The sequence below is a fragment of the Phoxinus phoxinus genome (assembly GCF_949152265.1).
Source record: "Phoxinus phoxinus genome assembly, chromosome: 12".
In the NCBI taxonomy this organism is placed as follows: domain Eukaryota; kingdom Metazoa; phylum Chordata; class Actinopteri; order Cypriniformes; family Leuciscidae; genus Phoxinus; species Phoxinus phoxinus.
In genome coordinates, this window is record NC_136887.1 from 5,412,092 (window position 1) to 5,438,858 (window position 26,767).

Consider the following 26,767-nt stretch of genomic DNA (forward strand, 5'->3'; position numbering starts at 1 on the left):
GATTTGTTTTATTTAAGCAGCCTGACATACCATCTTCTGGCTTAACCAAAAACATGAGCTTGGGCAAAGAACGTATATTGACAAGAAGTGAAAGCCAATAGAACGTTCCATTGCAACACCAGCGCCCAGCAGCAGCCCTACGTTTCCGCCATTTTGGGGTGAAAGCGACTCGGCAGTCCACTACTAGTGATGTGTCGTTCGCGAAGGAGCCGGCTCTAAGAGCCGATTCTTTGAAAAGAGCCGGACTTCCCATCACTATCCACTAGCTTCTTGCTGTCGCTATGGCAATATCAGCTGCTTTATATATATAAAAAGTACATTAAAGATCAAATCCTAACTGAATAATGACAACATATAATAACGTACAATCAGCACTAGTGATCATCAAATCCCGTTTAACAGTTTATTTCACAGACTTAGACAAGTCTTCTTTTCCCCACAAAACCTTCAGTTTGGTTTGACATTCTTTGAAGTTCAAGTATTAGCATTTCAAACACTGAATTAATACCAATATATAAGTTGCATGCCATAAAGGCCAAATTTACCTGTCAGGGTATTTGGGAAACCGATGAAAGGCAAGATTTGTACTGCACTGATAGTTTTTGCAGTTTATTGCCGAGCACTGCTTTCTTTTATTCCACTTGGACTTCGTTGTCATTCTGTTTGTTTATGTGTAACTGTTACGGTAACTGTTATCTGTGCTGTTGTCCAGTAACTCCAGTTGGAATATTCACCCCAAAATGGCGGCCGCGCCACCTAGTGGCTGTTACCCAGAAAGCATCAGAGTTTCGCCTCTTGTTCTTCTATACTCTTTGGCTTGGGGCAGGACAACATTTTTTCAAGGGAAGAGGCTAGATAGCATTATATCAACCTGACCTCACTGGAAAACTTAAAGTGGCCCTATTATGCTACTTTAAAGGTTCCTAATTTTAAAGGTTCCTAATTAGGTTCCAAAAAACAATTTCATTTTATCATAGTATACATTGCACATCACCTCATTTCTCAAAGAGTCTGAAAAAGGTTTGTTTGAAGATTCAGTCTCTCTAAACCCATCCTTTCTGTGAGCCTACTCTCTTCTGATTGGTCAGACTTCCCAGTCTATTGAGATTGGTCTACTCTGCTCTGATTGGTCAGATGGCCCATTCTGTTGTGAATGGTCTACTTTGCTCTGATTGGTCAGATGGCCCAGTCTGTTGTGATTGGTCTACTCTGCTCTGATTGGTCAGGTGGCCCAGTCTGTTGTGATTGGTCTACTCTGCTCTGATTGGTCAGATGGCCCAGTCTGCTGTGATTGGTCTACTCTCCCAGTCTGTTGTGATTGGTCTACTCTGTTCTGATTGGTCTACTCTGTTCTGATTGGTCAAACGACCCAGTCTGTTGTGATTGGTCTACTTTGCTCTGATTGGACAGATGGCCCAGTCTGTTGGTCTACTCTGCTCTGATTGGTCAGATGGCCCAGTCTGCTGTGAATGGCTTGATACATAGTGACACAAACAATGGCTCCGGTTAATACGTATTGTGAGTCCTCATTCTTTTGAAGAGGTGGAGTATTACAGTTTTAAATAATCAAGCTAATGATTTTCACTCTCTCTCTCACACACACACACACACACACACACACACACACACACACACACACACACCATAGAATAGATTTCACATTGATTCAGGATTTTCTATGGACAGTTTCTGACAGATTAAACATGCATTTCTTATAAAACATTCAGCATCATATTTCAAAGGAATGGAATGGAATGAGATCACTTAGCAAATCCTTAAGTGTCTGAATTATATAGAACATAAACATGCATGCCAAGAAAGTATTGAATTCTTTAAGACTCCGTTATTACTCAGGTGTCACAACCATTTGTAGCATACACACAGTATGTATATTAGGTCACGCATTACTGACAGTCATATGGTTAAGCCTGTACAAATAGATGAAGATCCAGAACACAATGGAAATGAATTGCAGTGGCCCTCCATCCAGCACAAACGGTGTGTCTTGGGAAGGTACAGATGAAGTACAATCAATCCTTCTAATGAAAGCATTCAACTACAAAACACAACAGGAATCCCGTGAGCTGATGGCTTGATCAATGTATTTTTCCATTGTGGAATGACAAATCACAATGTTTTCTCCTCGTAGCACCCACAAACACTCAGGCTTCAAGGCAAGATAGAGAACCATCTCGCACCATCATTACATGAGCTTGCCTGAGATTCCATCGGTGGATATTTTGCAGCTTCTCTCTTTTTTATTAATAAATAAAAGTAAACCAGAAGACACACACTAATGGTTGTTTGCATACCCTGACCTTGATGTGCTTTGGAGATCAAGTAAACTGAGTTCTTGTGAGGAAAAAAATGCAAATGTGGAAGCTAAACTGGCCGATGTCCAAGAAGACTGCATTTATTTCATAGAGAAATGATGAATGCTCTGTTTATTTGTTTCTGGGCTCTAAGCTGACCTCAGACCTGTGGTTGACACATTGTGCTGTTCAAAATCTCTCTAAAATCTTTTCCCCCCCAAAATGTTTTTTGTGCTATAGTATACAGTGAGCTGAACAGTGACATAATTTACTATACAACTACACAACCTGCACACAACAAACTGTATTGCAGTGTTTGGTTACTAAGGCCAAGCACATACTACAAAACATAAATTCTGTCAGCATTTACTCATGTTAAAAAATCATACAGGTTAGGAACAGACCAAAATCCATCCAGTTTTTGGTTACACTATTTCGATAGTGAAAAACATAGATAAAACTTATATAAAAAACATGTATAAGTCGCACTGGACTATGAGTTATTTTGAAATTTATTTCTCAAAATCCAAGACCAAGAACAGACATTTAATCTGGAAAAGCAAGTTATTCAGCTCCACAATAGCACACAGAACAACAGGCTGAATAGGTTACGCATGTTAACGTAACACATTAACAGTTATTCAGCTGCACAATAGCATAAAGAACATATAACTGGGAGGCTGAATAGGCTAAATTAACATAAGCCAGCGAGTCCAACATGTTACCAGAAGCAAGTTCACCAAGCTCCCGCAATCTCATCCCACAACACATTGAGTTCTTCCTCGGTGTCGCTTCTGAACAACTCCGCTAACTAGAGCGCCCTCTCGCGGCTGTAGACGGTAATGTTTCTCTTGGTTCATCTCAGTCAGTATGAATTAATTTTGATATATAAGTCGCACCTGACTATAAGTCGCAGAACCAGCAAAACTATGAAAAAAAGTGTGACTTATAGTCTGGAAAATACGGTAAGTGTATTATTTTGAGCTCTTTGTGAAACTATATAAATGTATTGATTATTTTTAATATTATTTTATAATATTATATAAAATATTTTAGAGTTAATCGCAAACTCTAGATTAAACCTGTGTTGACAGAGAACATTTATACCGAGCGTTGTGAGCCCGCTGATCCTGATTTAAACCAGATTGGATTTATATGGGTTTGTCAACTCTAATTCTACTCTAAAACTCAGAGTTTGTTCAACTAGCTTCATGCAACAGGCCTCTGGACTATGGAGTCCTGAACTAAGATAAACAAGATTAATTTAAAACCAACTGTGATAATCTGAATTAGCATGACAGAGGTTGCCTATAAAACATGAAATGAATCAATACATGCTTAAAATTGCATGGAACTGAGAAGCAAATCCAAGGAAAACAATGGCGGCAAAATAAACTGCACATCAGCTGTGGAATTAAAGAAAAGGAATCATTCATCACAATGAGTAAAACCGAAGAATATAGTTCTGATGTGCAGCAAAAGATTGTAGAGCTTCATAAAGTCTCACAAAATAAGCACAAAATAAAAAGTAAACATGTTTAAAGGGGTCATGAACTGTATTGTTTTATTATTTTATAGTGGTGTCTGGGGTGCCCTTATAATGTTAGCATGATTTTTACATCAAAAAATATTTGTTTCTGCTAAACACAAAGAAATATATTTTAAAGAATGTCAGTAACCAAACAGTTACCAGGTCCCATTGACTTCCATAGTAGGAAAAAAAAAATACTATGGAAGTCAATGGGACTGTTTGGTTACCGACATTCTTCAAAATATCTTCCTTTGTGTTCATGAGAAAGAAATTCATACATGTTTGAAACAACTTGAGGGTGAGTATATGATGACATCATTTTCATTTTAAAGTGAACTATCCCTTTAAACCTCAATTTAGTCCTGGAGTAGCTTTAGTCTTCATTCGGGAAATCAGCTTATTAAACTCTGGACTAGACTAAGTCTAGGAGTATTTAAAATCATGACAGAAAAAGTCATGTGTTGATCTGGTTTATAGAACCATTTTAGTCTAGGACTTCTCTGTCCAGGAACAAAACGCCCCAATGAAACCAACATAGGCCTACATGTGACAAATGTCTGCTAACACTTTAATTTGATGCTCCCCGACAGACATTATATTGACTGTAAGTAACTTTGCAGGAACTTGTCAAATTATTCTACTAACCCGAACCCCTTTTTCTACTAACCCTAACCTAATGGTCTACTCTCACCGACCTAATACTAAGAGTTAGTTGACATGTAGTTGCACATTAATGAGTTAGTTGACATGTAGATGTAAATTAATGAGAGTTAGTTGACATGTAGTTGCACATTAATGAGTTAGTTGGCATGTAGATGTAAATTAATGAGAGTTAGTTGACATGTAGTTGCAAATCAATGAGTTAGTTGACATGTAGATGCAAAGTTACTTACAGTTAGAAGAATGTCTGATGTGAACTTTCAGTAAATCACTAAATTTGTATGCGATAAGTGAATGAGATACACATTTTGTGCCAAAATATCACATGGAAAAGTGACGCGACTGTGTAGTGAATGCCATCAGTATTATAGGCTTAAGTTTTATATTTGAGTGAGATCTATGATTCTAACCCTCTGTGAGTTCGATTTCGCTATTGTCTCTGCAGCGATCTAACAATTCCTGAAAACACTGTAACATCCCTGTCTGTCAATCATAACCTTAAATAATCATTTCAAAGGCAGCTTCCTTTAGCTGTCACAGGCACAAAACCTTTTATTCCCGTTTCTTTGGGGAAAGAACCCCTCAGGCGACGTGCAGATGTGAAAGTGGCACACGGAGGCACAAGGTACTGCAGGAGATGCTTTGTAAGTGTTTCCAGTATTCCACAGAGCGCTGCTGCGCTGAGGCATGTGGACTGGAGTTGGTGGAAATAGGGGGAAGGGTGCTTGATGTCCCATAAACCTATTAATAGACAATGCACCTCCGGGAGAGAAGGCATGCTCCACTGCCCTTCACTGAACTATTATAGACAAGTTGGTCCTTTGAGGAAAAGCAATTCTGAGGTAAAGCAGCAAAAATAACAAGAAAGTTAGTGAAATAAAGGATAACGTGTACCTTTTTAAGCTCTATAAGATATCTGTGTCTTATGTGTCTTCATTTAAATTAAGTTTTTAAAGTTTCATTAGTTTTTGCAAATATATTCTAAAATGATGTAGAGAGATTGTAACAAGGTCAGATGTTATGGGAAGGAGGAGGCGGGAACCGGCGAACATTCAAAGATTTTAATAAATAAATAATCATAAAAATTTAATTAATAAATAAACAATTACAAAAATGAAAGTATAAGCCAGCAGTCATTCGCGAGGGGCACAAAACAGAAACAAAACACAACATAAACTCAGGCCTGTTCCTCTCTCGATCTTCACTGTCGGCGCTCCTCCTTTATGCTTCCGCTCCTCCGTGAGAGATACGAGACCGGTGTGTCGCTCATTATCAATCACGGCCTCGCGCCGTTCTCCCACGGCCCTCTGCCTCCTCCTGCTCGCCACAGAGATGTTCCTATTTTAAAAAGAAAATGAAGTAATTTGTTACAGAATAATTTGTTTCATAAAGCTGGCTCAAGCTACATGAGTTTTAGGCTGATTTATTCCTGATTTACCCCTCCAGACAATCTGAGAAAAAAATCTTGTCCAGGACTTTGGTCGGTTACGCTGTCCAGACATGTTTGTAAGGCGCCCTTTTATACTTCCAGGTCGCACGTTAATCATTCACGCTAATGATTTACGGGCTGTCGCCGGTCAACATGATTGCTGTGATTTTATAGTGATTTCAGACACCCGTCACGCCTGAGGCGTTCCCCCAATGAGTCATCGACGCAGTGCCTCTTCCCTGTTCTCAGGGAACATAGGTTACAGTCGCAACCTGAGACGTTCTTTTTCTCAAAATGATCAATTAGTTGATGGTTACCCTTGTTTTGTTTCATGTAAAATGTTGTGCAGTGTTGGGAAGGTTACTTTGGAAATGTAATAGGTTACAGATTATAAATTACCCTATTTAAAATGTAATAAGTAGTGTAACTATTTCAATTACTTTATTGAAGTAATGTAACTGATCACATTTGATTACTTTTCTAAATTTCTAATGAATGTTTTTAACTGTTAATCATTTTCGAATGTTTTTAACTGTTAATCATTTTCAAATATTTAAACAAGGCAAGCCTTACAGAAGAACTCAACACTGATTACTGTCAGACTTTTAAAATCCTTCATTACTTGAATTAAGATTATAATAATTTAATGTTAAAGCACAGCCACCACAAAATCAGACTTAAACCCTTTTTACCTTGAGATTAAATACAAATTACTGGATTAAATTATTTTTTAATTTAGATTCTGTTTGGAGGAATGGTCTCTGATCTCTTGTCAGGTGTTCTCCAAACTCATCAGGCATTATAGGAGAAGACTCAGAGCTGTTATCTTGGGAAAAGGAGGTTGCCAAAAGTATTTAATAAAAGGGGGCAAATAATTGTTCCCAACGTGTTTTGAAAAAAAATAATAGTAATAATAATGTGATTTCACCCCACTCTAAATTCAACATAGGTCTGTGTGGAATTCACATTAACCAGATGTGGTCCGGATCTGGGCTGACACTATAGCCCCTTTCACACAGAGATTCCGGAAAATACACGGATAATGTTGCTCTCTGGTTATGACCGGCTACCTCCCATGGGATGCCCGCAATAGCCAATGAGAGCGAGCAAGCTTCACCAACCGATTGTTGCATGCTTTTATAGCTGAAACATGGCAATCACAAACATGTCACAGAAATGGAGTACTGTGAAAGAAGATTGGGTGTTTCTCAAAACCAAGAATGGGGAGAACGCTCTTACTAGTTGTTCTTGGAAGAATGAACTCACAAGGTGACGAGCACACAGAACGCTGCTGACAGTTTGAGACGATGTGTTCTTGCTGGTATTGCGCAAGAATACCCCCGCACAGTATGCAGTATGCACGTCTTGTAGTATTGCAAGTGCACAGTATGCACGTCTGCAGTATCCAAATATAACGAGAATTATTGACGATAAGAGTCAGGCTTCATTGCCCAAGCCTACCCTCAGCTCAAGGGATTACTCTACAACTGTACACTACAATTTAATGTATATTCATAACAATAAAGCAACGCCTGTCTCCTTTCATTCTGCTTCTGCTGTTTGTTTGTGTACATCACTAGCCAACGGCGGGGAAAAACTATGGTCTCTTGACTGTGGGGTAAAACGAGTCTGTGAGCAGACTGGCCGGTTGGCTCGCTAGCTAACTTAACACCCGCAGGCGCTTATGGAGATTCTCACTTCCGAAAACGTTTGAGCACATTTTCGATTCGGCATACATTTTCGTAAAAGTGCCAATATTTGATATCTACACAGTTGATTTCTCGCATCAAATGTTCTCATAATTGAATTTAGTGATGAAATAGCGTACAAAATTGTAGAAAACTAACTTTCTGTATTGACCTGCCTCTCCTTCCTCGAAATCTGAAATGAATGCTGGGATATTTCTGCCGCCAAGTTCACACAAGTTACCAACAAATGCATCCTCGATAAAATGGACGTGTCAAGAACAGTTCCGGGATTTTTAACCGTTCTTGCCAAAATGCAAACTTGTGTATTGGGACAGTACTTAGGCCACAAAAGATGACGTTTCACAAGAACACAAGTACAGACAAGAACACAGATTGAGAAAGGCCCTGTGACTTTTCAGCCAAAATTCCACCCAGATTATTTTCCTCCTTTTTTGTTTTTCGCTGCAAAACAGAACGTACGACAGGCGAGCCAGCTGACGAAAGTCGATGACCCTTCATATTTATTTTTCTTCTGAAGTCACGATTGATCACGCAAGTTTGAGATCTCTTCTCTGTGGAATTGCCACTGTGAAATCGTTACTACAATCGGCAGGTGTGTGCAGACTGGCCGAATCATCTATTGTGTGCGTTCGGAGGATTATAATGTCAAAAATCTGTTGAAGTCGTCCTTATGTCTGTGGTCTCCCACAGTTTTAAAATCGTTTAAGATTTGAAAATCGTCTAGTGTGTCCTAGGTCAAAGCAGATATGTGATGTCAGTTCTCCTTAGGTTCACATTAACTGTAACTGTATGAACATGTTCTACAGAAGTGATATTTTGTTATCTAACGCAATATCGTTCATAGATTTTAAGTGTATCTTAAGTGTGTCACTGTATCTACAGTGTGGCAGCTACACAGAGACATGTACTGTTTGAAGGAATTGGGACAAAATTGACTGTTGTGAGAAAATAAGATCCGGCATGTTTTTAATGTGCGCTGCACTCACTGTATGTGTTTGTTATCAGCACTGTGCAGATCGCTCACCGCTACTTGTACCTCACCCTGAGACAACAATCATCCCAGAAAGAGCAATGCTGGGCCAGACTTCAGTATTCCAGAAAGGCTTTATTATCTTTTAAGTCAACACAGTGAAGCATGAAGGGACATGAAATTTCCTTATCGAAGTGTTGAATGCATAAAACATCGGTAATGCCCTGTGGCCACAATTTGATAAATAAAGGAAGAAATCTGAAATATTCATTACCACCACATATTTATGAAACACTTTGGAAAACTCTCTATACAGGTCGCTTAAGTACGGAGTAAGGACTCACTACAGTACATGTACATTGGGAATCTTCCAAAAAAAAAAAGAACATGGAACAATGTAATGAAGTAACCTTTGTTGAGTGGCATCTCGTGCTCGCTGTTATTAATAGATAAAAGGAAAACTGTGTATGTGCCAGTTATGTTGAAGAGGACACCATCAAAAGACAGGCTTTTCAGCATTTATTAATAAAAGATTAGGACAGACCTCCTCATAATGGACTAGAAAGCCAAGCTGTCTTTTATTACCATTTTCGGTCCCACGTTATATTGTGTTTTTAACTAATATGCACTCACTTTTAAATGAATCATTTGACAATGCACATATTGTGTACATACATGTTTGACATTGTACTTGTATTTAAAAAATACCTGCATGTAACTACATCTGTAATGAATTTCTGTAAATATAAATACACTGTTGACCCTCAACCCACCCTTAAACCGAACCATACCAGCAAACCTGTCCTAACTTTGCCCTTATCCACCTCAATAGCAGAAAAGGTGTTTTGCAATACAACATCAACACAATAAGTGCATTTTATCTGACAACTTTTTTTATGCAAGTACATAATAGTTCAAGTGTGACCTCATTTTTACTTTACAAAAAGGTTTAATTTGTCAACATTAATGAAGCATATTAGTTAACATGAACTAACGATGAACAATACGTCTACAGCATTTATTATTATTAATCTTATTTAAAGGGAACCTATTATGCAAAAAGACAGTTTGAACATAAATGTGTCTGTACACAACCACCCTATATTGATCAAAAATCCTGTCCCTATCCCATTCGCGGTACCCGTGTACTCGCCTCAAGTAGCCAGTAAACACCTGGGACCTGTGTCTCGCTTGCTGCGCCATTCCCCTCCTTTATACCGGATATGTGCGCCTATCTCGTTCCTCAGGTAAGTTCCCTAGCTAGTGAACCCTGTTGGAGTTCCTCAAGGCCCCTGCGGAGATGCCCAACGCCAGGCCTAACATATGTAAGAATGCCAGTGGTTGATCCCTGTGCTAGGTGCCCATATGTTGTGATCCCTACGGTGATTCCATATCTGTATTCTTCCAAGGTATGGCACCCCTGTCAGCGAGCCCATGTCTTTCTCTTGGCAGAGCCCGCTGACTCCCACCTAACTAGGCCAGAACTACCCCAGAGACCTTCCACACGTAGCACTGCCCCAATGGCCAGTTCATTTGTGTAACTTTTTTAACTTTCACATGACACCTACCGCTAGGATGTGGTCTCTGTAGCGTTCCTTTGCGTTTGGAAAAGGCACACTTTCCCAGTGTTATCCAATAGTCTAACAGAGTGGGTCAGAAGGAACAGCAGTGATCGTACTTCTCTGCGTAAAGCCCTGTCCCATCTTCCGCCCAAGTAGGTGTTGGGCGATCAGGTGGCTTATGTGGATCACTGGAAGGGGCAGCAATAGTGGCGTTTTGGTCGGGATCCCAATTCGTCAGTTCCGTCTTGAAGTAACGTCGAACGTTGACTGACTGAAAGGGAACGTTTTGGTTACATATGTAACCCTCGTTCCCTGAAGGAGGGAATGGAGACATTACCTCCCGTCTCCACAGTTGCTGTACTACTATTGATCTTATTTATACCTGCGCTGCAGGGCGAAGCGCGCAATGCAAATCTCGCACGCCAATATGCATTGGCTCGTTTAGTTTACACTTGAAGGTTATTGGGGTCTCAGGTGAGATCCCAATTCGACAGTTTCATTCTGATGTAACGTCTCTGTTCCCTCCTTCAGGGAACCCTTGTTGGGTTATATACGTAACCGAGATGTTCTCATCATAACTGTTAATATATTATGTAGCTTGACTGTATTGACCAATCAATGCCATGACCAGAACTCTCCATTTTGTAAATTAAATTACATATTTTCTTTACTACAGGGACAAGTACAATACAATTCTTGAGATCTTCAGTTGTGTTTCAGCAATCCTGTGATTTTGAGCCAATGGAAAAACTCGTGCAAATATGTATAAATAATATTTAAATACTGTAAGTATATTTAAACTTGCAGTTCTGCATGTCTTTGCTCTTCTATACAGGTTTGGATATCTTTTCACATGGCAATGAAGCTCTTGTGTTGAATTTAGGATCAAGGTTTGTGTCGGTAAGAATACAGCAGGCTTTTTAGCGAGTCTAATAAAGACTATCAGTCTTCTATTGCAAACTGACACTAGACTCAGGACGTTCAAGCTTAATCTATCCTCGATTTCATCCAGCTCTTGATTTACTTAAGAGGGGTCTTCATAAACTAAGCCAACCTTAGTTATATGAAGCCATCTGTTCTGTGTATTCAGCCTGTCCGTACATCAGAGGCTATGACAGTCGCTGGGAATAATTATATTAGAAAGAGCCACAGCGCTCCCTCGCATGTTCGATTCTGACTTTTACTATAGCAGGTGCAAATGACTTTCAGGCAACAGATGGTCATGAAGAAACAGTCGATTATGAAGGCATCTCGCGTATATTATTAGCTCACACCCAGTTATCACACACATGATTTGATTATTGTGCAATATATTGTGATTTTAGCACTATAAAACCATACGTTTAACACAGTTTTTAGCAAATACAACACATGTATGGTGCTATTAGTATATTGAACCACAGGTCTTGTGACTTTCAGGTCTTTCTTGTTGACAAAGCATTTAATGGGTAAAATAATTGTTGTTGCTATTTGAATTAATGGGCTTCCGAACTTAAAAACCTTTTTATTAATACAATTTGCTTTTTGCTTTACAGTCTCTCACTCTGAACAGTTCATACAAATAGATTTCATGTTTGAAAAACTGGATTGCCTGAAATGCATAAAATGTTGTGAAGCAAGATTCATGCTTATACAGTATGTATTTGGCATCCCTCAAAATACATCAAATACATGTCTTTCCAAATAATGAATCCTTGACTAGATTCTACTACATACCTAATGTGAAATAAAGCAGAATATTGCCTTTTTTGAAGAACAAAAAACCCTCACATCTGTGTTCAAGCTAAATGTGGAGGAACCTTGTGCCTGTATTAATGATCTGTTTAGTCACTATTATTGATCCTGGAAAAAAATGCATGAACTCACCAAGAGAAAGAAATGTTCTCAATGGTCTGATGAATTGTCATGGCATGGCATGGCAGACCTTAATGAGTTTATATCCTGCTTGTCTTTTACAGTAAGCGGGTCTATTATAAAATAGAAGTTCTCGCAATTTTGCGCCATTGAGAATTTTTTTTTTATTAGTGGTGTTTGCTAAGGCAAGTCTCTCTACTATTGCTCATACTTAGGGTATGTGATATGAGTCTGAGCATTTCAGACTTTTTCTCTTGATTTATTACAGTAAATTAGTTCATTAGAATCTTAATGTCACCTTTGCATACCCTGTAACTTTTCTCTTTCGGCAGCCAATGGGCATGAATTAACAGTGCAGTTTAATTGCTGGAAAATGGCTTCACAGTGGGCTCCAAACCTGCTGCTTTTGCTTCTGTTCCTGCGCCGCGTGGGTCAGCATACATAAGGACAGCATCGATAAATCTTCCCTCATTGCCCACCTCAACAGCACTGGGGTGTGTGAACACGTCCAGGCAAGAGGCCAAAGAGTGGCAGTCATACCGCTGACAGACAACACCACCAGCAATGCCAGCATCATGCCTGAACTCTAATTGAAAAATATATACAGTAGATTTATAGACATAAAAGTGCTGATGCAAAAAGTAACATGGTCAAGACTGCTGACAATTAAAAGGTATTTCAAAAGCACTGAATTCGATATTTGTTTTAATACATTTTGTAGTTACACAGGAGGAGAACAAAGATGAGTTTGCAGAACTTCGCACAGTTTGGAGGACGTTTTCACAACAGTTAGGTTGTTTACATTATATTGAGTTGTGTTTAGTTGCACAGTCTAGTTACACAGCTTTGGCTGATTTCAGTTGACTTTGCTCATTAGCAACACTCTAACGTTTTTCAGTGCACCCGGTCCGAGGGCAATGACATGTCTCATGAACAACAGAAATGTCAGAGCTAGGACGAAAACGAAGAACTGACATCTGGTCACACTTCACATATGACAACAAGGACAACAAGACCGCCTGTAAACCGCGTGGAGCAAAAATCGCTGGGAAAAACACCACCAGCTTGAAGCAACATTTACAGACGACTCATCCAGAAATACATGCGAAGGTAAGCATACATGCTAACTTAAGGTTATTTTATCAGATAAACTACCTTGTTTCTGCTAAACTTGGAATAAAATAGAAGCTAAAGAAAACCACTTCTGAACTGTATTGATTAGACGATTGTCTCGCTGAATGAATATGAGTATAAATATTAAATGTCCTCAAATTTAATCAAATGTGTACTAGTATAGTAGATGTCGTGGTGTGTGTGTGTGTGTGTGTGTGTGTGTGTGTGTGTGTGTGTGTGTGTGTGTGTGTGTGTGTGTGTGTGTGTGTGTGTGTGTGTGTATGTGTGTGACAGAGGGAGAGATCTGAGGAGATAGGGCAAGAAAGAAAAAAAAAATCACAACTTGATTCCCCCTTTATTCACCCTCACAGATACAGAAGACGTCTGATGACAAAGATGACCATGGGCCAAGTGGAAATAAAGCTAGTGCAACCCAGCAGCAAGCCATCTCTACAGCTTTCCTATGTTCTTCAAAGTACAAAACTGAATCAAAGGAATGACAGACCAAGGAGCAGGCCATAGCTACATGGGTTGGACGCACACGTTTACCACTCACAACAATTGAAGATGAGGACTTTGTGCTAATGATGGAGATAGTAGATAGGGGACTAACAGTTCCAAATAAAACTAAAATGAGCAATATGATTGAAAAACAGTATGAACATGAAAGACACAAATTCAAAGAGAGACTGGCTGCTGCCCGGAGAGTATCCATTGGCCTTGACTTGTGGATAAAAAAAGGACTGAAAGCCTCATTCCTTGCTATAAGCGCATGCTACTTATGTGTTGAACTAAGTAAACCTGTACATATATTGTTGGCCCTTGAACAAGTAGTTCACCCACACACTGCACAGTCTATAAAGGCATGTGTGAACAAATGTGTGCAAGAGTGGACCATACCAAAGGAGAAGATCCTGACGGTAATAACGGACAATGGGAGTAACATGGTGGCAGCCTTTAAAAACCCCACAGCAGAAGAAACCAGCTCTGAGGACGACTCCCCTGGGTCCACGATGGAAAGTGACTCTGAAATTGATGACCAGCGGTGAGCCATGTTTAGTTTATCCTTTTACATGACAGTCAATTATCACATGAATGATTTCCCCCCTGCCACACACTACATATGTGAACCGTCACGGAAAGTAAGGACACAAGTCGGCAGCACAACTTATGAGCAAAATGAGAAAGAAGCGTTTTTTTTCAAAACTGGTGATTTTCGCTTTTTTGCAGAATCTGTTAGTTGAGATCACGAAGAAGCCTCTCCATGTTTTTGATATCAATATTGGTATATTTAAAATCGTACATTTTTAGGTTGAAATCGGCTTGTTTTGTGAGATTCTAGCTCGCAGTAGGGGCGTGTCATTGTCTGTGTGTATTTCCATACTGGATAAGCCGGCTTTTGTTTCTTTTGTTATTGTCCCCGCCCTCCAAGGGAACAGCGTGGTAGGACTGGGCGATATAAAATCGATATAAAAAAATATATTGATATATTTTTAAAATGGGATATGGAATTAGACCATATTGCATCGATATAGTTCAAAGTTGCGCTGTGATCCTTGCTGCAAGCTGCTGCGTGCTTTTGTAGCAGTCTGCGTCTCAACAGCCCAGTGTACAACGCGACAAATACTCACATTAAATGTTTACGCAGAGGAACAGGACACTGCAGTTCTCAAAAGTTCATTATTTGCATGTGCTTTAAAGCCTTGCCGGTAAAAACATTTCATTTGCTGCTGAAGCGCTGTTCTAATGCGCTTTTCTGCGCGCAAACAGCCGACGCGCGCGTGCACTAAAAGCCTGTCTAACAGCGCCTGGATACTGGACTAAGTTATCTTTCGAGTCTTTTTGAGCTAATACTGTCAAATACACTCAAGGTTTACATAAAGAAAGTTGGTTATGTCTAAACTGAAAGCAAACCGAGAAAATTGAGAGAAATCTGCGTGTCATATTATGTGTACATATTAGACGCGTTGCTTTCAGGTCTTAAAGAGACAGTAGCCCTAATAGTAAACATACAGCCGCTTGTCCTTAAAGGGATTGTTCACCCAAAAATAAACATTTTGTCATTCTTTACTCACTCGAATGTTGTTCCAAACCTGTATTTATTTATTTATTTCTTGTGCTGAACACAAAAGAAGATATTTGGAACAATGTGGTTAACCAGACAGTTGCTGGTCCCCATTGACTTCCATAGGAAATAAATATAGAAGTCACTGGGGAACATCAACTGTTTGGTTACCCACATTCTTCCAAATAACTTCAACAGAAGAAAGAAACTTATTCAGGATTAAAACAACTTGAGAGAGTAAATGATGACAATTAAACATTTGGGGAGAACTATCCATTTAATGTTAATAAAACAACATGTGCTTTACAGCTTTACAGGGGGAGCTTTACATGGGGTATGGCTTATCTAAATGAGATGTAAATGAGCCCTATTGTCACTCCCAGCAGCAGAGAGGGGTGAGAACTGCTCAATCTTCAGAGGCAGATTTCTCCACTTTGAATCTTTTTGAGGGCCTACCTTCAAATGGCCACAACTTCTCCAAATATTATCAGATTTCCATGTGTTACACATCGTTGGAAAGCTTGGAGACTACACTTTCAGAATCTATGAATAACTAAAAATGCCCCAGAACCGACTTGTGTCCCTACTTTCCGTGACCGGTCACATATATACAGTATAAACAGACACACACCAGCCACTTTATTAGGTTTAGACTTATTTGGTTGTCTTTTCTTCTTGTTATTTGGTACCATCATGTCGACATGGAAATCAAAAGCAAAAGCTTTCATCGTTGCATGACTTACTGCTGCCTTTTGCAGAACACACTAAAACCCTCCGGAGTGACACCACCTCAATGTCCCTAGTGGTTCCTGCCCTCTTTGATCTGCTGAGCCACCTAACTGACTTTGCAAATAACACTCAAATCTGAACCATCGTTTTGCTTGCTTCTTGGATTCAACCGATGACAAGTTCTCAGCACGAGCAGCAGCTGCCTGCTTTGTCAACCCAACTGTCTGTGAAATCCTTGTTAATGTTGATGTGGCTGATGGAAATATCCAGGAACTGCTGAAACAGGCAGAAGAATATGTGGTCAAATGCACTTACCCACACACAAGACAGGAGGACCAGTCTGAAGATGCAGAAGAAGAGGTTATTGAGGAACCAGAAGCAGCGCCATCCTCAAAGCAGCGGTGTTTAGGTTCCTCTCAAAATGCCGCACCACAAGGCCTAAACAGAAAACCTCCACAACCAGCATCAGACAAAACAAAGCTAAAATGCGCGCCTGCGTACAACCTTCCTTCTACTTCTCTCCCTAGTAGACTTTTGCGTTTTTACCCTTTAGACGGGAATGCGACGATGGAGCGTTTTTAAGATTTCCACTCTGGAGGGTGGTTTCACTTTTTTTTTTGCGTTTTTAAGCCCCAGGGCCTAAGTTCCTATGGTTTCTGATTAGTTAATCTTCATCCAGCTGTTCCTGTTTAGTGTCCTCATTTACTATTCACTACTACGGTACATATTTACCTTCTCTTTTCAGTCTTTTGTCGTTTATTGTTTGAGTTAACGTGGTTGTATTGCTATTGGATTAATTGGATTATTGCATCTCCTTCGTCCTGCACTTTCTAACCCACCATAAACGTGACACCATAAACAGTTGTTTCATGATTGGCCAGATTTACAGATGACAATGATCACGTGTGTTTTGTGTTTGTTTATTTATTTATTCTGGCTAATGCTCACAAATCTGTGTTTATAACAGTAAAAACTATTAATTTAATATTTATGTTATATATTGTAACATGTATCCAAAAAAATAACAACTGATAAAACATTTAGTCCCCCATTTATTGGTAAGTACATTGTAGGTTTATTTTGAACTTTTTATTTCACGAGTTTACATGTTAATGAAATCTGATGTAATATTATAATGCGTATTTGGCTTGCTGTCCGGGGGGAGGGCTCTGAGCTCAGAATTCGGCCCGACCCCAGAGTACTCCCCCCATAACTTTAGAGATCATAGGTATCTATGAGCGAGCCCAGCCGAATGTGGGGTGAAGGGGTGGAGGTGGGATGCTGAGAAATTAGTCATGAGACAGGAGGTAAGGAAAGGCTTTATTTATACTGGCTCCTTCTTGTGCTGATTGGATGATTACCTGAACATGCTCCTCCCGAACTTTGTTACATAAAACTTCATTTCACGAGTTTACATGTTAATGAAATCTGATGTAATATTATAATGCGTATTTGGCTTGCTGTCCGGGGGGAGGGCTCTGAGCTCAGAATTCGGCCCGACCCCAGAGTACTCCCCCAAATGCCAGATAAACGAAGGACAGCGAGCGTAGAATTTAGCCCCCCAAAAAGTGAAGGGTATGTATTTACCAAGGAACGAGCTTGCCTGTTCGACTGGGAAGGCTCTCGCAACGTCCGACGGGAACTTGGATGCTCACGGCATCGGACGGATAAGCCCATTCTGCAGTTGAACTGACGGCTCGCTGACGCAAGAATTATGCGAGCGTGAATTTGTGGACGAGTTTAACCGTTCACCTAGGAGGGCTCTCGCGGCGTCCGACGGGAACTTGGATGCTCACGGCATCGGACGGGTAAGCCTCGCCAGGTTGGACGGAGGGCGTCCGCTGGACTCGGTCGGGAAGGCTCGACCGGCGCTTCGAAGGGGGGGCTGGGGTACGGGAAAGACCCCTCACGTCCCGACGAATGGGGAGCCCACCTGGCGACGCGAGCGCGGACGTCCGGCGACGACTAAGACGGGCAGACTCTCACTGCAATTCGAACGGGAGGGCTCAACCGCGTTTTGGAAGGGGGACGGAACCCGGCCTTCGAACGGATGAGACATCGCTGCGTGCGAACGGGGGAGTCTGCATATGATTGAAAACGTTCCCTGTGAATATTAAGCGAGCGTGCAAGCGGCGAGCCCAGATGAACAGAAGGTTTGGTGTAACGGATGGAACTGAATGAGGCGCAGCAGGTGATGATTATAATTAGCTAATTAGTTAGGGCTTGGTGAGCATTTCTGATATAGAAACGGCTTGATCTAATATATGTTTTGAAGGCATTCGATGACCAGCGACCGAGGGTTTTGATTTGTTGTTGGGAGAGACCTTTTTGTGCGGCTGTGGTAGCTGCTCCGATGCGGAAGGAGTGGCTAGAGAAATGCTCTGCTGAGACACCGGATTTGATGAGGACTGCTTTAAGATGCTTTTGGAACCAGAATCTCGTAGCTGGATGGTTGGAGTCGTTAGTAAAAAGTGGGTCGAGTGGGGATTTGGACGTGGAACGTTTGTACTGCAGGTAATTAAAAAGCGCATGGAACGGTTGGATGGGAGTTTGAAGATTGAAAATATATACGAAGTGACCTCTTTTATCTTTGTCCGTTTTGCTTTGTTTAATGAAAAATGAAATGGTTTCATTATCTACGACCTGAAGGTCTGACATAGTGGGATGGATATTTGGGTCGAATAAGGAAGTGATGGTCAGTTCGGAACAGCGAAGGAAACCGAAGAATGCTAGGATGAACATAGCTTCCAACGTATAGGCGGTGTTGGTGGAGTGGTATCCGAGACAGAGTGATGAGATGCATCTGGTGAGTATATCGATTGTGATTGGCTGTCTGGTATCTGGACGCGTGGGGCGGGATCTTTGGATTCCCTTAACTAGAAGGGACGTTTGGGGGTTATTTATTGCAGGTGTAGGTTTACCGTGGATTAATTTATGGAAGAATTGAATGCCGCTTAGGTAGCTCTTAATGGATCCGGCTTGGAGACCTTTGATACTATGAAGATGAGATATGAATGAGGTAACTGTTAAAAGAGAAAATTCAGGAAACGGCAGGTTGTGAGAGAGGTGGAATGATTTGAACGATTTTCATGCGGTGTAATATGTTTGCAGGGTTCTGGGAGAAACGGCTTGGAGGATGGAATCGATGGACGTGTCCAGGAGGGATTTTAGCGGATGGTTTATGGGAAGATCAGCTGAGAATAAGGAGGTACTGGGGTTGGAGTGGGGTCTGCTTCTGGCGCCAGCATCCTGAATTTCTGAAAAGAGAAACGGGAGAGAGAGTCAGCGATTTGATTTTGAGCCCATGGGATGTGTTTTGCAGTTATTAAGAACTGGTCGCATGCGGAGATCCATATGAGGCGTCTGAGGAGTGGCATGAGCGCAGGTGAGCGAGAACGACCTTTGTTGATACATTGTACGGTTGCTTCGTTGTCGCAATGGATTTGGATGCTTTTGGTTGACCATTCTTTCCCCCATAGGGAAGCTGCGACGACGATTGGGTAGAGCTCGAAAAGGGCAGAGGAGGCTGAAGACTGGGGTGTGTCTAGGAGCTGAGGGGGCCAGGGAGACGCGAACCAGCGTCCTTGGTAATAGCCGCCGAAGCCGATCGAGGGTGCTGCGTCTGTGAACAGTTTGATATCGAGGGGGAGAGAGATAAAGTCGTCGTAAAAAAAAGTTAAGCCGTTCCACTGAATGAAGAAATTAATCCATAATTTTAGCTCGTTTTTTGACTCGCCAGAAAGGATGATCCGATCTTCCAGCGCATGAACGGATGACGTGAGGGCTAGGAGATGCGTGATAAAGGGTCGGCCCTGTGGAATAATGCGCATCGCATAATTTAGGTGGCCCAGCAGCGAGAGAAGTTCGCGTTTTGAACAGTCTGTGCTGTCTGTAAAATTGGATGCGATTAGGATGATGCGATCGATTTTTTCCTTAGGCAGCGAGGACTGGAATTTTACTGAGTCCAGATTGATGCCTAGGAACTCGATGGATGTAGTTGGACCCGATGTTTTCTCTTGGGCTAACGGAATCCCTAGCTCGGCGAAAACTTTTTCCACTATGAGGAGGTGAGCCTCGGGGATGGTGTCGTGGGGTGAAATTATTAGGAAATCGTCGAGCAGGTGGAGAAGATGAGGAATTGCATAATTATTGGAAAGGATCCAACATATGGCTTCAGAGAGCGTGTCGAAGATTTTTGGACTGCTTTTGCAGCCGAAAGTTAGGCGCACGGCGAAATAGAACTTTTTCTGCCAGTTTACACCGAATAAGTGCCATGAATCGGGGTGAATAGGCATTACCTTGAAAGCAGAGGATATATCTACTTTTGCAAGCCATGCACCTCGTCCAGCTATTTTAATCATGGTTATGGCTTGTTCGATATCGTGATAGTTGAGAGAATACTCTTCGAGAGGGATGAGACTATTGATGCTCGGATATGGAGAATTATGGGGGGCTGAAAGGTCGATTATCAACCGCTTTTTCCCAGAGATTTTCCTGGTAGCCACGCCTATGGGGCTGATGCGAAATTTGTCGAACGGGGGGCCTCAAAAGGACGCATCATGAAACCGGATTCTATTTCTTTTTTAATCAGCTTATTCACTACTCCAGGCTCGGCTAAGGCGGACTGAAGGTTAGCGCAGATTACATTTTGTGTGGGATGGCTTTCTACACGGGGTTTAAAGCCTTGCTTGAGACCTGTCAGTAAATAATTTGTGAAGTTGGCATCTGGGTGGTGTGATAATTCTTCGGCCAGGCGGGAAACATTCACAGGAGTCGAGAGATAGTTTTTTGCGTTTTTATTGACAGATTTTTTAACTGGGCATATCACGCGGGCGTGGGCGCCGCCACAGTAATCGCAGACGTGGAGAAAGCGACAGCGTTGCCTTGGGCATCTCCCTTCGTTGAAGTTCCTGCAGACTTGTCTATCGGGTGCCGAGTATGGTGCTCTGTTTGGAAAATCCTCTCTTGCGTGACGCGGAACGTAACTCGTTGATTTTATTGTATTCTGCTCTGGGCAGGGAGGGATCGAAGGATTGATTTGGGGGCATGCCGTGGTGGCATGGATTGTGGATCTGCAGATTGCGCAGGAGATATTTCTGCACCCGAGGAAGACTCGGTTATGGAGATCCGTGTCCAACGCTCCCCAATAGGGACACTGATTCCACTGGGAAACGCGGACGGCGCATTTTGCGGAAAACAGCTTGTGGTACGTATAAAAATGACTACCCCCGTAAGACAGTGCGAGCTCCGCTATGATGGATAGATAATCATTCAGCTCGCGCCGTCTATGGGGGAAAGATGAGCAAATGATTTCTGTATAGCGGCTGAAGGCAATACAGAATTCGGCCAGTGACAGTGAACGTGATGAAACCTGTGTGTTATTTTTTAGAGTGACTGAAATGTCGCCGCAGTCTACTTGGCGATTGGACTCAGCTGGGGGAAACAAGGACAGGAGAGAACCCAAATCAACATCTGCACCTGTGAGGATTTGGGCTCTGATGTTGTTCGTCACTGGAGGAGGTTCTGTGGCTACTGCATTCGGAGGGGCTGGTTGAGGAGTGGCTGAGAAGAGAGAGAAAGGAGAACGCACTTGGAGAGGGTTAAAGGGGGGGAAAAACGGGGCTGTGGCCGTTTGCGGAGACATCCTCGCGCGGAGATCGGCCCCCGGGTTAGTTGGAGGAGGAATAGGAAGAGCATAGTGTGGAAGGGGAAGGAAATGCGCCGGCGATTGAGCGGCTAACGGAGGCAACCTCACGTTAGGGTAAGCACCTGACGCTTGGGAAGGAGGAAAACTGAAAGAAGTAGAAGGGAAGAAAAATGATTGGGGATCGTGTAAGAAAGTGGAACTGCCGGGATCCAGAGTGAGAGGTACCGCGATGGGAGGGGCTGGGGAGGGGAGTTGACCTGGAGCGGGTTGACGCCCTTCTATGACTGGTTCCGGGGCGCGGCCCAGGCTAGCGGAAGGTCTGCGACGACGTGGCGCGGGGGCGGGGCCCGGCGCTGCAAGCGAGGAAGGAGATACTGCGGGACGAGCGACCGGGGCCCGGCGAGCCGTGCTCGTTCGAGCCGATGGGATTAGAGCTGAAACAGAAAGGGGAGAGGATTGTAAGGTGACATAAATTAAATAATTCTGCTTTTTTCATCCTGCGGGAGAAATGTGCATCAGAATTAATTAGGGCTTGTCTTAGCCCCTTAACTGTCCACTTCCCTATGGGAGGGATGTTTGGGGGAGCTGAAAGGTGGGAAGACGCGGAGGAAGACGATGAAGATGATGAGTTCCTCGCTGGCGGAGGTGAGGGGAGTCTTCGGTGTCTTGGAGTATGCTGAGAGGATCTGGAAGGCCGACGTCCCCTGCCTAAGGATGGAGGCTCCAAGTTGTCGTTGGCTGCCAGAGAAGATGGGGTCGCTGGAACTGCGTTTTGCGGTTGAGATGTCTCCGTGATGAAAGATTCATCGTCGGAGGGGAAGAGCTCTAACTCGGACATGACTGCACGAAGGCGGAGTCTAATGCTGAGAAATTAGTCATGAGACAGGAGGTAAGGAAAGGCTTTATTTATACTGGCTCCTTCTTGTGCTGATTGGATGATTACCTGAACATGCTCCTCCCGAACTTTGTTACATAAAACTTCATTTATATGGTGCAGCAATTTTTCTTTTTTTTTCTGTTGCTACATAACATCTCAAACGTCTGTGTATTTGACAAATATTGCATCTAATCCACTTTATCTGTGATAAATTACACAAACATTGTCACTATATGGGAAGAAAGTTTCCGACATGGTGGCTATGTTTTCACTCGTGTTGTTTTGAATGGGGAAAAGGGCAACGCTTAATATGACGGAATAAGTTCTGCCATAGAGCCAATCCCCGATTGGTAAAATTACCGCATCACTGCAGCTGCTGTTAGAAGCTCCGGATTCATTCGGAAGCGCACTTCCACTGCAAGAGATCCAAGAGATTCCACATGTGCATTAGCTTGATCCAGCTTGAAAAATTTTGTTTTCTGTCATGATTTGAGCATCTAGAAACAACATGTATGACAGTTGTTATCAGATTTCATTGGTGGTTTCAGGGTGTTTTTTCTGCTCACAGGCGATAGGGGGGTGCGAGACGACCACCACTCAACCCGAAAAAAGTAATATAACCATTCCAATGACTCCGAAGCTGGTCAGTTAAGGTAAAAAACCTGCATAGTTCACCTTTAAAGGGAGTTAGGTTAAATCCAGGCGAAGGCACTGAAGTCGAACACACCTAATGATTGTTTTAAAACATGTTTGCAAAAACTCTCCCTGTCTTTTATTGGTAGAACAAACAGATAGTCCCACCCAAACCATTGTTCCTATGTTGGGATGTTTTGACAACACCACAGAGATACAGATTCTGGAGGAATAAACCTACGGATTGGCTTACTGTTGTCTGCATATTAAGTTATGATGTGGAAGAAGAATATTGAAACATTAAACATTTACATATGACATATTTCCTTCTATGCTCTTTCTTAGGGGATATGATTCATGATGACTGGAGTGTAGCATGCCATTTCTCACTGTATTTACAGGCTCTGTGTGTGTGTGTGTGTGTGTGTGTGTGTGTGTGTGTGTGTGTGTGTGTGTGTGTGTGTGTGTGTGTGTGTGTGTGTGTGTGTGTGCTGGTGTCTGGCATAAGAGCCAGATGAACAGATCGTGAGTAGCGGGAGAGAACGAGTTGGCGGACGACTGAGTTGGCGATATACCAATAATGCCTCTTCATACTTACACAATTCAATCATGGATGTTTCACAACCTTGACAGGCAGCAGTGGGCATTCTCATTTTTAAGAGACTTGCAAGCCAATCATTTTTTTTTCTACATTCTATTTCTTATAGTGGCAAGGCAAGTCTCGCCATTAATGTTGCACATATTTGAAGTTAGGGATTTGAAATAACCCATATAACTCAAGTAATAAACATCAAATAAACATGTGTAATTCATCCCACACAGTTTATGCTACATGCCGGTTGTCAATGTCCTGACACTTCGTCATTATACAAATATATCATGAATTTTGTGAAAGAGAAGATTTGACTTTTTTCATTTATATATTTCCTTTTGTTTTCCATTTCAGTTGTCCTACACAACTATATCCATAGAAACTCAAGCAGCTTAAAGACCTAGAACCCAGGTTACAAAAAAAAACATTAGCATATGAATGAGCAGAATATTTTTTATTATTTTATTAGTTATGTTCATGTGTATTAAAACAGCCAATTGAAATTATTTGTGTTTGGGAGGACCGACCAATGAGAGTTAAGGATTTATTTTTTTCGCCCGCGGTTGGAGCTCGCGCTCTCTCTAATCGGCAGAGCAAACGAGAGCAGACGTGATTTCAGATCTCTCCAAAGAAATTTGAGTATTTGATTTATCCATTTGAGAAAAAATTATTAGAATTTAACATGTATCCAGAGACGATGTAGCAAGAGGAGAAGTAAAGTTTGATGTGGAAGAAACTGTTAAATTGATTTATAATGTGTGACGCAGTTGCGGAGAAGCAGCCTTGTTAATGAATAGCGCGTTGACATATCAAAGAGTTGTTAGTTAAAGAAACAGAGATCTATAATTAAAATTAATTTCAAAAAGGATTGTTCAAGTTCATTGGGTCTTGGCGAGTTACACTTACATAAAATGCTCATGTAACGGGCAGTGGTGGTCTTGACATAGAGGAATAGGTATGCATACATACCTTCGCCTTGGGCCCCCAATTTGCTAAATCCGCCACTGGTAACAAGTAAAATATGTGCTTCCACTTGCTACATTTATGTTCATGTATGGCCCCTTTAATCGCACTCTCAGCCCAGATCTGGTAGTATGATGAACTGGTTCCGGTAGGGTCATTTAGATTTGCCTCCCCATATAGGCAGAGAGAGTGAATTGCTGCGGTGAGTGAGTGCTCCATGAGTAAAATACATTGTAGTAATTGTATAACCATTTTATGGGTTAATACGGAGTTATCCTTTTGTTTAGAAGAATGTTATATGATTTGTGTTCGTGTCACTGTTATATGTATTGTCATATCAAGTTTAATGTTTAATCACAAGGGTGATTTCTGAATCTGATCATAGTTGTTCTATGTTATCAACAGGTACAGAACATGAGTTTCAAATCTGTTGATTTATAACTGTTTGTTATATAGTTTATGTAAACGATGTAAATCTTTATTTAGATTGGCGCCAGCCGAGAGAGTGAATGGCTGCGAATACGCACGAGGGTGATTCCTGAATCAGATCACCGCTGTTCTGTGTTATCAACAGAATAAAAATCCATCGTGAGTTAAACAACACAACGCAGAGACAACACTGTTACACTCATACAGAGCCGTCGCATAGACTGTGCGAACTGTGCAACCGCACAGGGCCTCGCGCCACTAGGGGGCCTCGCAATCCTGCTTTTTATTTTTTTATTTTTTTATCATGTCTGTCAAGGTCACATTTAAAAAAATGCAACAAATTAAGCGGGTTTCTCATTGTCGCTATGTACGTAATGCGTCCTCACTGAAGACAGGAGAGCGGGAAAGCTAAAGCGAGGGAAAGCAAACATGTCAGCTGCAAGAGAACGCGACCGATTTCGGAAGCACGAATCAAGTTCTGAGAAAAGGAAATGTCAATCTTCATCTTTATAACAGAAGATAAAATACAATACAACAATCTTCAAGATACAGTAAATCTTCAAATGTGTAACGGATTGTCACCTTAAAAACTGTATTTTGTGGTGGAACAAGCAATGCTATATAAATATGTAGTTAGCATCTTAGTTTAATCTTTGTTTTATTATTTTATTAGTTAATTTACTAATTGTTAACTCAACTAATTTAACGTAAAGAGCTGGATACTAGAATTACTAATAAAATAAATGTCAATAGCCTAAATGCATTGATTAGAATTGCTATAGACTAAATATTTTTCTCGTCGACTAGTAGTCATTAATTTAAGCAATTAGTCAACTAATCTCACGTTTATATTAATTTCTGCTTAAATACTGGGTGCATGGAGGAATATAGCCTATTCCGCGCATGTAGCCTATATCTTGCCGCAAAGCACCGGCCAAAGCAGGCTAATGATAATGTCTGAAAAAATAACGAGGCATTTTTATTGTTTATTAATAAAAAATATATATTTGTAAATCAGTGTCGGCTGCAAACATATATACATCTCCGCTGTAAGTGGATGCGTCTTTAGAGAGAAATGCAGCGCACCTTTCATAAGGATTATTAGCTATTACAGCCTAATCAGCCGGTATTTGCTTTCGATTATTTTTTTTCCGTTTAAAAGTGGACTTTTCGAGATTTATATAGAAATATTCATCATGTTGTTGAGGCTATACACACTGTATTTCAGTTCATTTTTGAGACGCGCTCCAGTTCACGCAACCATGAAAGCGCGCCTTGTTTGTTTTATTTTATTTTACAAAAGCACAACGTTTTCTTGTTCTTGTAGTTTGCGACTGATGCATTATTATTTTGTGTATGACCAGAAAAGATTGAGTATTTAAAGTTGTTTCCACTGTTGATAGGGAAATGAAAGTGTTCGCGCCGACGCCTGCCATGCAGTGCGCGCTCGTACGTCTCCGTACAAACAGTTGGATATGCACCTATAATAGCGAACATTTATCTAGGTTACAGTTAGAGCGACCTGCCATGCTAGACGGATAAGTCCTTTTCATGTTTAACAAATCAAATCATGCATTTTCTACCTACCGCGAGAAAGCGCTGCACCGGTTTGAAAAAGGTAAACGCATAACGAGCGTAACGAGAGAGCGGCCCCACTGACGGGGATGCAGAGATTTTTCTGCGTCTTTATAT

General features: G+C 41.4%; 1 protein-coding gene across 2 annotated transcripts; it reads left to right on the forward strand.

The window, feature by feature from the left end:
- The first annotated feature begins 19,042 nt into the window (after positions 1-19,042).
- Positions 19,043-21,537, forward strand: LOC307008660 (uncharacterized protein). 2 transcript variants are annotated; one of them, XM_079631654.1, is made up of 5 exons: positions 19,043-19,142; positions 19,257-19,319; positions 19,414-19,521; positions 20,953-21,140; positions 21,324-21,537. In XM_079631654.1, exons 2-5 carry the CDS (start codon positions 19,289-19,291, stop codon positions 21,330-21,332), a joined length of 336 nt encoding a protein of 111 aa, XP_079487780.1. In that variant the 5' UTR covers positions 19,043-19,142; positions 19,257-19,288; the 3' UTR covers positions 21,333-21,537. The 2 variants fall into 2 exon arrangements, with proteins under 2 accessions (XP_079487780.1, XP_079487779.1); XM_079631653.1 differs by lacking the exon at positions 19,043-19,142 and having other exon boundaries at positions 19,219-19,319.
- Positions 21,538-26,767: the final 5,230 nt, after the last annotated feature.